We start from the raw sequence: 13981 nt of genomic DNA on the forward strand, positions 1-13981 counted from the left end.
TATTTGTCTTCAGATGTGTTACTGTAAATGTAGAGGCTGAGTTTCACATCCGTCCTGCCACATGGTGCTACTACAAGACAAGTCCATTAGTATGAAGTGAGAGTCTGAGAATCCACTTATGGGTTACAGTAAAGTCAACCACACTAAAAAAATATGAGCTTCCTGACATTTTAATGTTAAGATGGAACTGAAGTTTGCGTAATTATGTTTCATCTTTATTATATTTTCCTAATAGTTCAAATAGACTCTAATTCGTCATAAATTGGTCTCTTCTTTGTTTTACTGTGTCTGTAAACCCGAGCGTCCCTGACCGGAGCGTGCCACGCTGCTCATGCGCACTAAGAGCGTGCGTGTGGCCTTGGTCTCAGTCCAAAGCCTTCCCACTACTGGCTGCGCTCATGACAGTTTGGACTCACTCTGGGCTCCTTTTAGCCCCTGATTAGCCATATTCATAGGCTTTGCTTGCAAGCACGCCCCCTTCCTCCCTCCCTCCCTCTCCCCCTCCCTGCCTCTCCTCCTCTCCTGTCCCCTATCCTCTCCTCCTCCTCCTCCTCCTCCTCCCTCATGTTTGACAGCGCTGCCTCTTTTTAACCCCTGCCATCGTTCTCTGCGCACTCATCGCCCTCTATCCAGCAGACTTTTTTAACTCTTCACTTCATTGAACCGGCTTGCGTGTGCGTGCTTGTGCTATTCTTCGGTGCATCGGCCAGATGGAGGACTACCACAAACCGGACCAGCAGACGGTGCAGGCGCTCAGGAACATCGCCAACCGACTCCGGATCAACTCCATCAAGGCGACAACTGCAGCAGGCAGCGGGTAAGATGAGAGGGACGGAGGGATCAAACCCAGCTGGAGATTTACGGGACACAACAAAACATTTCTAACACCTGAACTATTTTACGTTTTATTTATGCGCTTGAATGACGATTAATAAAAGTAGAGGAGAAATGTGCAAGAAGTGCGCATGACTATTTCCCGTCGGACTCACTGTTTGCAACACAGTCTGCAAGAGGACCTGCAGTGTACTGCTATGCACGGGTTTATTATATTGCAGATGCATAACATCAGAACGCGGGACTATGAATGAAGCACATGTATTTTTAATTATCTGTGCGTAAAACTGTTCCTCGCGCGCAAATTACGCACTTGGTTTAAAGGTTCATTAGATTCTTAATTCCTCATCTGCATGAGATTTTACTTGCATGTTTAGTTCCTTTAAAAAATATATAGTTTATTGCATTTATTAAATGGGGCTGATTTGGAGGTTCGGTCATAATTTGCTGCAGGTGCACCAGTGTATTCCGCTCTCGTTTAACTCCTCTCGTACTCTGTGATCTGTTATGTAACAAAGGAGCAGAGAGGTTGGCTAGTTGCGTGATCCCGTGCGACGTGGTGAGTGGCGGCAGCCGAGTAAATGCAACCTGCGCGACTCCGTGGCCCGGTGCAGCTTGTCACGCCACCGTGAAGCGGCCAGGATTAAAACAGGAAAAGGGACGTCCGGTGTGCTATTTCAAATTAAAACGCGCTGAAACGGTTAAAACTAAAATAAAATACATAATAAAGAATACGTGTTTATTTATCAGCCAGCATCCGTAGCAAAAGCTTTTGACTTCTTTTTTTCGAAGTTTGCGTAAAATATGTCAGACACAACATGCTACTGTAAATGTAATCCCTCGGTTTTCACTTATTTTATTTTCTGCTAAGAATTATATAAGCATTTGAACCTAGCACGTCTGTTTCTAGTCTGACTGCTTAATATAAAATCATAAACAAAAACATAAAAAACAAATGTACAAAGGTAATTCTGGTTTGAGCTGCAAACATAAACCACATACAGAGCAGCTTGATGTGCTCAACACATTAATTATTTATTTAATGAATTTAAAATATCTTTTTATTCATTATTTAATCAATTTAAAATATTTAATTAAATATTTATTTATATTTAAATATGTATTCACTGGTTTAATCTATTTAAAATATTTATTTAATTTAAAATATTTATTTGTTTATTTGTTTGTATTTTTTTGTGTATTTTCTTTTCAGGAAATTAAGGAAAAATGTTTTCACAAATGAAGCCTGAGTGAGGTATTATTGGCATGTCTATTGAAAATGAAGAATAACGTGCAAGAAATAAAAATATATATATATATATTTATATTAATAAATTGTCTCGATTTTAACAGTTTGGCAAGAACACAGTGAATGATGGTTTTGTACTATGACCACACGTGTGTGCATGAGGCTAAAAGAGAGAGATTGTGTTTGACAGAGAGACACTGACTGTGTGAAGTCAGTCTGACTCCTTACGTAACTCTCACACTACATCTGGCAAGAACGAACCAAACGGATTAAAGTTTACCAGATTAGACAAAGTCAAACTCGATGCCCGATTGCTGCTTTGTCTCTCTTCTTTTTCACCCCCTCCTCTCTCCTCTCCCCGTCCTGTCTCTGTCAATTTGTAGAGTATGGTCTGAACATGCTTATTGATTTAAACTGGGGAGGCACATCATTTGTGATAGCTGTGTCTGATTCTCTCTCTCTCTCTCTGTTCATGTTTTTGTTGCAGTCATCCGACATCATGTTGCAGCGTGGCAGAGATCATGTCGGTGCTGTTCTTTCATTCCATGAAGTACCGACCTGAAGACCCGCGTAACCCGAACAACGACCGGTTTGTCCTCTCCAAGGTAACGTACAGGTGCACACAAGCAGGCCGCACTTTTCATTATAGTGTGCCCAACGTCCGACAGTGCACTTTAGGAAGTAAAATTAAACTCTGACCTTTGACCCCTGCCTCCTCAGGGTCATGCGGCTCCCGTGCTGTACGCTGCGTGGGCGGAGACGGGCTACCTGAAGGAGAACGAGCTCCTCAACCTCCGCAAGGTCGACTCCATCCTGGAAGGACACCCTGTGCCGGTGAGGTGACGTTCACACCTGGAGGAACAGGAATCAGAAATACTTCCACCTTTAACATTGACTTTTTTCTTGAAGGCACACCCTAAATATTTGCTTACATGAGTAGTTAGTTCATTGAGCTACTTCATGATATCTTTTACTGACTCTACGATTAGTGTTTGACTTTGCTTCTGGCTTTTCTCCTAAGTGCAGGCATCTGTCAATTTCTGCTGGCTTGCTACACGCAGGCTGGCTGGCTTAAGGCAAAGTTTGAAAAAAGGCATCTGAGAATCTTAAATAATTAAAACGACACAACTGAAGAAATATTTGTCACCAGATGTAGCCACGCTGGAAACTTAAAATATGCAGCCTTTCTTCCAGCACTTCTGCTAGACAGAAAACAGTTTTAATATTTCTCACACTGCACTACAAACACAAACACAGACTGTGAGTAACAACCTAAATAAAATCTCTTCCCTCCAAAACACTTTAACTTCTTCAAGTCCAAACATTTACAAATGTCTTCTATTTAACGTTAATGATGCTGTAACTCCTGACCCACATGAACACAGAAAACAGACAAACGTACACATGCAGCAACACGGCGACAAAGCTGTGCCTGTGTGACAGAGACGGTCTGTCCTCAGCTCCTTTCTTCTCTGCAAACATGAACGACGCTGTGTTCACATGAACTCAGCTACAGACGGCGAGACTCAGACATGAGCTACCAGACACTGACGACAATCCATCCGCTGTACTTGGTGCTTGGCTTGAGCTCTCAGTACAGTCTGAGGAGTAAGATGCATGTTTTGTGTGTGTGTGTGTGTGTGTGCATGCTAACAGAAGCAGCAGTTTGTGGATGTGGCCACTGGATCTCTGGGTCAGGGGCTGGGAGCGGCCTGTGGGATGGCCTACACTGGAAAATACTTTGACAAGGCCAGGTAACATACACAAAATCACACTCTACATGTATATATATACACACACACGCACACAAAATGCCCTCGGAAACAAGAACACAGCCTCATGCAGAGACCCCCCAACATGCAAACGTCTGCAGGAGCATGGCAGCCTAGCTCGCATCTGCACATATTAATGTAGACTGTGTGAAATTATGCATGACATGATGTATGCTGCAGCGATCTGTGCAGACATGTGACATTTCAGCCCGGAGCTCTGGATCAAACCTTCCCTGACAGGCCGGGTCTGTGGCGACATTTAGGCAGCCACTCAGAGTTAGGAGAGCTGACCTTAGATCTGTTTTAAAAGGGGGAATCGTCTGATCGAGCGAGGAATCTGAATTCAGAAATAAACCGATTAATGCACCAAATTATGCCCGATTCAATCTGCAGACATTTATTGTTCAAACTTGTTCGCACAACATTTTAACAAAGCCTGCATTGCAGTTTTCAGCTGCTGCTCAGCTGAACGTTGGCTGATCTGAATCGCTCCACGTGTGTTTTTTCTTTGTTCTGGTGCGATCTAGAAAGAACCACGTGGATTTCGGTCCGACAATAGACACACAGAGCTGTGTGGTCTGTGATAGCCCACAACACATTCCAGTCACGTCATTAAAATGGATATGATACAAAAAAAAAATCAGAGATCTGAATTCAGGAACATATCTCGACGCATTTAATTGCAAGGGCAGAACAGAAGGAGGCTGTGTCAATGGCATTTATTTTGCACAAAACGAGCGGTCAGGGAACAGCGTACTTGATCTCTCTCTCTCTCTCTCCCTCTCTCTCTGCTTTCTGTGTGCACTCGATTGTTTCTGCTCTAATAATCACACATGCAAAAGCACAGTTCCTCCCTCATCCCTCTAGCTCACCCACTTCCCCTCGTCTTTTCTCCCCAAAGAAACATAAAAAAATATATATAAAAAATCACCATGCAGTGCTTCTGCTGCATCAGTAGACAATACTATATGCGCCGTGCATGCAGTGCTATGCGTGATTGTGCATGCACCGTGAAGCTTAGAGCAGCATGTCAAGCTAATTCACTGCAACACTGAAGTCTGCATCTACGGGTTCAATAACAAAAACTGCTGAATAGCGACTATATCTACCACATGCACACACGCGCACACCCAACCTAAGCTGCAGGATAAACTAAAGAATGTCTCTTGGAGTGGAGCAGCAACCTCCTCTGGATTACGTCTGCACTACAAACAGACCGCTCAGCTTCTCAGAGGGTGTGTCATATTAAAAAAAATGACAGGCGGATGAACCCGTCCGATACGCTTACCAGCAACACAGAGACGAGAGTGAATAACTGACTGTTCACTGAGCCGTGTTTGTGGGACTCTGTAAACATGTGAATATGAGATTACTGGATCAAACACACGCAGGGTTTCTTCTCATGCTCGTTAAACTTTAAAGATAATAACTGAAGAAGTTCCTTCTTCTTCTTCTTCGCGGTTTTTGTGATGGCGGGATGCAAAGGTCTTGTTGACACAATTAGAGGAAAGAGTGTTGGATGGGTTTGGGCCGTAAGCCATGAGAGGTATCACCTTGTCTCCATCTGTTATCTCACAAACACCAACACACCTTCCAAGGGGATTACTTTACTCCTGCACCTACTCCAGTTGAGCTGGACGTCCTTCACACAGTTTTAGGTGACCGGAGTACCGATATGTTGGCCAGTCTTCACTTTCCACCACCCTGCCAATGGGTTCTTCGAAGGCAAAGGTTGTTAGGACACTAAATACCTGCAATTGCCACTTTATTACACTAAATCTTGTCTTCATGATAGTCAGAGTTAGGTCAGGGGTCTATGGGGCCTATAGGGGCTAAACATTTGAACTGAGAAAGTTGCATTTATAGATCTTATGTCATACAAAATGAACTTTTTAAATCTTTTGACTCTGTAACACTACTCCTGTGTGTGTGTGGTAAGTCATTGCCAAGCTGCAGAATTAATTAAGGGATGATCAGAGCGACGTCTGCCTGATGGTACTGTGTGGTGGATAGAATCTAATTATCTAAAGTGCTGTTTATATACAATTAAAAATACATCTTGATGCAGGGTAGTAATTGTGACCTCAACAATGAATATATACTAAACACAGATACTTGACTATACCCAGGATAATGTTTAACTTAAAGGTAGAAAATAAAGACTGTAGGAATTATGACAAAAGAAATTTTAAAGTCTGAACAAACCTGAACTATTTCTTAAAAGCTATTTTTTGGGTGTGTGCATCTCACGGGTAATATATTTCATAATGCAACTCACTTATTCTTAGTGAAAGATCTCAAAAGTCATATCTAGCTCCTTTATAAAATCTTCCTTTAACGTTTGCTTGTATAAAAGGTTTAGAGGCGTTTAATGACAAACACAAGTCGGCAGTTTTTCCACATTTGCTCCAGTGCTTCAGTATTTATCAATTAAAGGTAATTCCACATGACAAGGGGGCGTATTTCAGACCGGAAGGCTTTAGAGATCAGTTTAACAGGTTTCTCTTCTGATTTCTCCCCTCCGGTCTTAAATCTCTACACCTTTTCTCTGTTCTCTCCATTTCCAACCTCTGTGGAATTCCTCTCGTCCCTTTTTTCTCGCCTTCTCGTCCTGTGTGTGTTTTTTTTTCTTCGCACTCGGGGTTGGAATGCGTGGTGTAATGCAGCGTGTCTCAGCCTATCTTCCAGTTTTAATGAGAATGAGTCTATTTGACTGGAAAGCTGTCATGAGTCGTTACGCCACGGGAGCAACCAGTGAGGACGATCGGAGGGCGGCGGGAGGACGGGGGATGTGTTGGTGTGTTTAGGTGTGAGGGTCAGCTGTCACGTCGACCCCTATAGGAGGATTCAGAGGATGTGCCAGGAGCGAACAATAGTGCTAATATGGAAAAATAAATAAATAAATAAACACCCTCTACTGGTGTCTCTTCATCTCAACCTGTCTCTCTGTTTAAGCTCTAAATTTACTAAACAATGAATCTCTGCCTCTCTGTTCACAGCTATCGAGTGTTCTGCCTTTTGGGTGATGGAGAGTTGTCAGAGGGCTCGGTGTGGGAGGCCATGGCCTTCGCCTCCTACTACCAGCTAGACAACCTGGTGGCCATCTTGGACATTAACCGACTGGGTCAGAGCGACCCTACTCCACTGCAGCACCACGTGGAGAAGTACCAGCGACGCTGTGAGGCTTTTGGGTGAGGAGGGGGAGCGAGAGGGTGAGATGTTTGAGACGGTATTGCTGTGGGGGCAAGTGTACGTCCTTCAATGATGAAGTATCCAAAAAAGTAAGCGGAAACAAGGGCATCTGGACTTGTTGGGTTTCTTAAAGACAATTCCTCCAGTTACAAGTAAGTATCAGGTCGTAACAGACCCTAGTCATGTGAGGTTCAGGAGGGCAACACCCACAGATGTTCCTATGAGACCCCAGCGGCCATTTAGAAGAAGACATTTGGATGAAACGTCTTTAAGAAAACCCAGGAACCCACAATAGGATGCCGTTCATATGGCACTTTTATGTCAGTTTGGATTTGCACCGCCAATAGGAGCAATGAAGTGACACATTAACTAGCTGGTAGTCAGTATAGTTATGACACAACAATATCAAACAATGTCACATACTGTACATGCCCGAATAAGCCTGAACTTCATTATTGGTACATTTCCCAACTGCTGAGCTGCTGTTTTCACAACTCTTTTATTTTAAATGCTGCGTTCATGTGTTTGACCAGTCAACGAACTATTAGGTCGCTCAATGTTCCTCTTGAGCTGGGAAGGTACCCATCCTAACCCCAAAAAGACCCTAAAAACAAAGCTGTAAGAACTGTTCCTGCAGTGCAGACACGCACCAAAGGGCAGGTACAGTCTCAGTTATAAGAACTATAAAAAGTTCTTGTGGTCCAAAAGCACCTATTAATCAGTGTCATGCAAAAGTATTCACTTGTTCCTGCTACTAAAATGTGCTTTTGTCCACTTTATATAATTAAGTTTTAACTTTAGCACAGAAACTTCAGAGGGCAGAAAAGGAATAAATTAATAATTCAATTCATGAAATGTAAAGGAGGCAGTTCAGAGGGGGGTTAAGATGAATTCAGGAGGATTGGGACTGTAGCTAGGACAGCATTTAATGTTTGATCTTGTCTGTTTTTTTTTTTTTGCAGGTGGCACGCCATCATAGTGGATGGCCACAGTGTAGAGGAGTTATGCAAGGTGCTGAGTCAACCCCGCCACCAGCCAGTCGCCATCATTGCCAAGACCATTAAGGGCAAGGGCATCCCAGGTACAGTAGTGAATCAGAGAATGTAAAGTCAGATATGTATGCTGTGTCCTCCTGGATCCTGTTTGTATCACGACGATGTAAAAGTGTTGTAGTGCTCCGAGGATCAAAAGTCAGCACCACGTCTCCAAACGATGACCAGTCAAAACGATGACAACTGACTGTGCATAATAGTTTTGTGAAATGTTTTTTCTACTGCCCCAAGAACCCACCATCACCACAAACGGGCCCTAAACTCACTGGGCATAATCCCGGCACCGCTTCAGTGCTTTAGCTGCTGCAGCTCCGTAATCCCTCAGAATGTGTAGGATACACACGCAGCTATGGTCCATTGTCCTCGTGTTGTGATAATCCTAAAACGGAGTGTGTGTGTGTGTTTAAGAGCATATGTCTTTGTTTAAATGTTAATATAGCAGAAATCGCGTGAGTGTTGTTATAAACCCGTGGCCTCTCGATTCTAACCTTTGACCTCTGAAGTAGCTTGTTGTCACCCACTGAAGGGGAAGACTGTTATGACTGTGGCAGCTGGCTATACGGGCCTTTGCGTGCGCACCTGCAGGATTATGCGTTATTGTAAAATAATCCACTGCAAGTTTTGTGGACTCTCGCAGCAGCTTTGATCACAAACCAGTCCACCTGTTTCCTTCTGTAAAAGCTCTGCTATGAGATAATATTTCATAACAGAATGATCAAAAACATTTATTTTCAAGTTGCACCAGTACTCAGGCGTGTGTGTGTGTCTCTTTCAGCGGCTGAGGATAAGATGGCCTGGCATGGTAAACCCCTGCCCAAAGACATGGCAGACAGCGTGATCAAGGAGCTGCAGAGCCGCATCATGAGCTGCAACAAGCGCCTCTATCCTGCTGCACCCAACGAGGACACGCCACCCGTCAGCCTCCGCAACATCCGAATGCCGAGCGCACCCAGCTACAAACCTGGAGACAAGGTAAAGATGTCTCCAACAGTCTTTTAACTTTAAATAAATAAATTAATTTATCGTGATGGTGCTACGTTTAAATAAACACTAAATTAACCGGTTGCCCGTTTTGTCCATGTGCAACCAGATCGCTACGAGGAAGGCGTACGGCATGGCTCTGGCTAAGCTGGGCCGCTACAACGAGCACGTGGTGGCGATGGACGGAGACACCAAGAACTCCACCTTCTCCGAGCTCTTTAAAAATGAACACCCCAACCGCTACGTGGAGTGCTACATTGCAGAGCAGAACATGGTGAGAAACACGGGAGATGATCTACTCTGCAGTTAACCCGGTAACACGTGTGTGAAGACAGAAATCGCATGTTTCAGAACAAATCAGCCGTCTTTGGAAGAGAAACTGTCGGGTGAATAGGTCGTTGTGTGCCTCCAGAGCGCATCTTCTCCTTCTGAGGTGTCTAGCAGCAGCAGCACATCTTCTGGCCTCAATCGAACTGAACATGTTGTTCATATACAGCCCACTGGTACATGAACCACAGAACAGCTATAAATGCCCACGCTCCATCTTTGATGAGCTTTTTACCCGATTTCCTGCTAAATTTTGACCAGTTGCACATCAATTAAAGCTTGCAAACAGCCAGCTCAGAGTCTTAAGGGCATGTCAACACTATCTCTGAGCCAAGGTTAAATGCAACATAACATGTTGCATGAAATCCACGTGTTAAATGACCCCTAAAACGCTACCGCTAAGCTATTCTCTGAAGGCAAACAATGCAAACAGGCTAATCCTAAGTAGGTTAATTAGGTCCTTAATTCTCTAACCTAGTTTAGTACTGCATGTTAGCGTGCTAGCATTTGTTAATCACCACGAAGCACAAAGTGTAGTAGAGGACGCAACTATATATAGTACCCGCCTTCTTTATACAAACACGCATTTAAATGTTTTTCTCGCTTCTTTTTCTTTCCTTTCTTTCTCTTTTTTCTTCTCCTGCAGGTGAGCGTGGCGATGGGTTGTGCTGTGCGAGACCGCAACGTGGTGTTCGCCAGCACCTTCGCCACCTTCTTCACCCGAGCCTACGACCAGATCCGCATGGCCGCCATCTCTGAGAGCAACATCAACCTCTGCGGTTCCCACTGTGGCGTCTCCATCGGTCAGTTCGTGCCTATACAAGTCACTTTTAGCCTTGTTTAGCTTACTATCATTTCACAGTCTATATATATATATTCCATGTTAAACCACAGCCTCACTTTTTACCCACTGATCAAACAAGCTGCACACTTTTCCTTTCACTACCTTTGGTCTTCTGGATTGATTCAGCCCACTCAGAATAATTATAATAAATCTACACAAAGCATGCGAAACAAAACGTTTAAATGCTGAACAACTTTTAGTTTTTCACATTTTTTGTTGTAGTGTCACTGCAGAGGGTGGAGCCTCAGTATTTATTGGTTTTGAATCCCCTGAATCCTAAACCTTTTCCCCATCTTTTCAACTCCTGTGTTATTGTGTCATCCATATCCCTCTCCCGATATCAGCGCTCCTCCTGTCCTCCCTTCCTCTCTCTGTTTGTGTGTCATGGAGGTGATGCCAGAGCGGCCTGATTCTCTCACTCCTCTTCCTCCTCCTCCTCCTTCCCTTTCTCCTCCTCCTCCTCCTCCTCCTCCTCCTCAGGTACATTGCATGGTCACCTTTGCAGTCTGGATGCATGCCCAGTCTACCAGAATTTATTTTCCAGCCTACAGTAAACATGTTTTAGTTTCACTTTACCTGACTTCTTTGTTGGTGCTGCGGTGTGTGTATATTCAGGTGAGGACGGACCCTCTCAGATGGGTCTGGAGGACCTGGCCATGTTCAGAGCCATTCCCACGGCAACCGTCTTCTACCCAAGCGACGGTGTCTCCACTGAGAAGGCTGTGGAGCTTGCTGCCAACACAAAGGTAATCATAATGACTTTTAATAACATGTTAAATATGTTTGTATGTGATTATATCATTTAAGTATGGGCACGTGTAGGTAATTTTTTGTAATTTGTTCTAGGGTTTGTGTTTTATTCGAACGAGCCGCCCGGAGAACAACGTCATCTACAACTGCAACGAAGACTTCCATGTTGGACAGGCTAAGGTAAACAGCTGCAGCCAGCGTCACTGTATCCCGAGTATCACTGAGTACACATAAACATTCACATCTCCCCTTCCTACTCAGGTTGTGTATAAAACCAATGACGACCATGTGACTGTGGTTGGAGCTGGAGTGACTCTGCATGAGGCCCTGGCTGCTGCTGAAATCCTGAAGAAAGGTATAGTAAAACCAATCTATCTAAAAAAAAAACAGTGTATAATACGTTGTGCTTTATGGTAAAACAATGTTTACCTTCCTCTGCCGTCCGTCAGAGAGAATTAACATCCGCGTGCTCGACCCATTCACCATCAAACCCCTGGACTCCAAGACCATCATCGACAACGCCAGGGCCACCAGAGGACGCATCATCACAGTGGAGGACCACTACTATGAAGGTGACACAGAAAAATGGAAAATTAGGAAAATCACAACTCTTTAATCAAAATCCCACAAAGTTAAAATTCTGGACATATTCTGAAACCAGTTTACATGCACAAAGATAAGACCTCATCTATGTGGAAGTGAGGCATATTTAATAAATCTGTGCTTTTCCTACAAGTTAAAATGTCTGTTAAAATCATCACCCAACTATACTGTATGTCACATATCTACATTGATGCTCTGCAAACTTAAACATGGCCCAAGGGCCAATTATTTAATGCATGCGTGTCTGTGCTGCTCGTGCATTAACTCATGAATAAAAAGGCCCCGAGCAGCAACGCACAAAGGTCTGTCCGCAGATCGAGAGAAGAGCCCGATGAGGAGAGCAAGGGGGGCATGGAAGAGAATAAGAGTAAAGACTGTGGTTGTGATGAGAAAGGTTAAGATGAGGAAAAGGTAAAATACGTTAAAAAATGCATATATGACCGTGAAGGGGGGAGGTGGGGTTGAAGAGGAGGAGCCTGTCAGTGTCCCTTAATTTCAGCTCCGGCCTTTGGGCTCTCACTGACCTACATTCAGGACCAGCATGACAAAAAACAAGCCCCCCCCTAAATTTTGCATCCTCTCTTTCTTCTCCTAGTTCTCTCTATATGTATCTTCTTTTTAAATCATTTGATTTGACATCTGGCCATTCGTAAAAGAGCCAAGCAAACAAAAGGACTGTTGTTTAGGCTTTTTAGCATCCCTTTGTTAACACATGAGTAGACATCATCAGTAATATCTGGTGAAGTCTATCTCTAATAGATCTCTAACTATCGTATCTGAACCGTAAAAGCTTATGGGGATTTTTCCTTTCACAGCAATCATTTATAATATATGTTTATGACACTTAATATGGTGAAAATAGTTCGCGACGACCTCCAAATGTCGCCTGAGATTGCATCACTCGGATGCGTCCTCAGTGTGTCCTGAGTGTGTTCACACCTACACTTTACACTGGCTACTCGTGATCAGATTGCTCAGTTAACCAGGTCCGATGAGAGCCACAGACAGGCTTCAGAAACCGCAAACGCATCTTTAAAAGAGGGTGAAAATGTGACAGGAGTGAGTAAGCCGAGGCAGGGTGGCGCCAGTCCTGTCAGGCCACATCAATCTCTGTCGTGCTCAGTTGCCCAGGGACTTGTGAAGAGATTGAATGTGATAGAAGGGTGGAAAACGAAAGAACGAAACAGAATAATAAAAAAAAAAACAATTAGAGACAATTTACTGTGTGCTTTGCATGAACTAACCCTGCAATCAATGGTCCTGACTGTTCTTCTGATTCCTCAGGTGGTCTCGGTGAGGCAGTTTGCTCTGCGGTGGTGAACGAGACCGGCTTCACCGTCCACCGCCTGGCGGTTTCCCAGGTGCCCCGGAGCGGGAAGCCCCACGAGCTGCTCCGGATTTTCGGCATCGACCGTGATGCCATCGCTCAGGCAGTCCGTAAGTTGCTCAGCAGCTCTGCCAACGCCAAGTAAGAAGGCTTCAAGAGCGACAGCAGCGGGAACGACCTGGTAAATGGCTCTGTGGTTAACTGGCGCTCACCACGGAGACAACAAATAAACCAGCACAGGTAGAGGGGAAGCACTTCTGGCCACTCACGCTCTCCTCCACTCGAAACTAAATCCTAAACGTTTTTAAAAAAGTCAAATAAAATGTTTTTTCTCTGTCATCAATGTGGTCTGACACCCCCAACCCAGATTTTTACCCCATCAATTAGTGAGTTCAGTAAACACACCTCCTCCCCTTCACTCACACAGATGTCCACACCTCCACCCTCTAGTCCATTCCTACCTCTGTGAGAAAGTTCTGGTGCTGCTGTAGTTTCAGTGGTTTGGAGTAAACTCAAGTCTTTTTTTATAATTTCTGTGGAACCCCCCCTCTCACTTCTTGGGCTCAGCGTTTTGAACGTCTGCACCCAGTTTGACTTTGTAAATCCCGCCCCAGTAGAGCCAGCCAGCAGGGTGTGGAGAAACTGGTCTGTTTGCGCACTGACTGTTTTTAACCCTTTTGACTTGGATGGGACTGTTTCACACCAATAAAGGGATGGTTTCTTCACAATACTCGTGTGTGATGTCTTTACTCTGGGCTATCATCTTGATTTTCCATCAAAGTTAATAAACAGTTAATTCTGTTAGCATGCTGCTGTGCTAACTGTTATAATTATAACAAATTGTGGTCAATTGCGCTGCCATGCTAACTAGAGTTTGAAAGTCTAATATATAGATTAGCTTTATTCAAGAGCATTAGCAACATGTTAGCATATTAACATTCACATACAATATAACCCAATCTGTAAGTATTAGCAAAATGTTAGCAGGCTAATATTCACATGTTGCTCAACCTAATTTAACATACATAGCAACATGTAAGCGTGCTAATA

At 43.9% G+C, this 13981-nt stretch overlaps 1 protein-coding gene across 1 annotated transcript; it reads left to right on the forward strand.

Moving 5' to 3' along the window:
* The first annotated feature begins 602 nt into the window (after window positions 1-602).
* Window positions 603-13646, forward strand: LOC311494326 (transketolase-like). The gene is made up of 14 exons (XM_084553318.1): window positions 603-817; window positions 2571-2688; window positions 2804-2917; window positions 3740-3837; window positions 6855-7046; window positions 8010-8128; window positions 8875-9071; window positions 9190-9354; window positions 10054-10210; window positions 10867-10997; window positions 11098-11181; window positions 11263-11356; window positions 11451-11573; window positions 12889-13646. Exons 1-14 carry the CDS (start codon window positions 711-713, stop codon window positions 13074-13076), a joined length of 1887 nt encoding a protein of 628 aa, XP_084409444.1. The 5' UTR covers window positions 603-710; the 3' UTR covers window positions 13077-13646.
* The last annotated feature ends 335 nt before the right edge of the window (window positions 13647-13981 follow it).

The sequence above is a fragment of the Chelon labrosus genome, assembly GCF_963514085.1.
Source record: "Chelon labrosus genome assembly, chromosome: 10".
Lineage (NCBI taxonomy): Eukaryota > Metazoa > Chordata > Actinopteri > Mugiliformes > Mugilidae > Chelon > Chelon labrosus.

Excerpts from the sequence above, each read along its gene's own strand:
- LOC311494326 (XM_084553318.1), top strand. The coding sequence starts at position 711 with ATGGAGGACTACCACAAACCGGACCAGCAGACGGTGCAGGCGCTCAGG. Across the intron at positions 818-2,570 it reads ACAACTGCAGCAGGCAGCGG|TCATCCGACATCATGTTGCA; the intron begins GTAAGATGAGAG and ends TTTTTGTTGCAG. Across the intron at positions 8,129-8,874 it reads TAAGGGCAAGGGCATCCCAG|CGGCTGAGGATAAGATGGCC; the intron begins GTACAGTAGTGA and ends TGTCTCTTTCAG.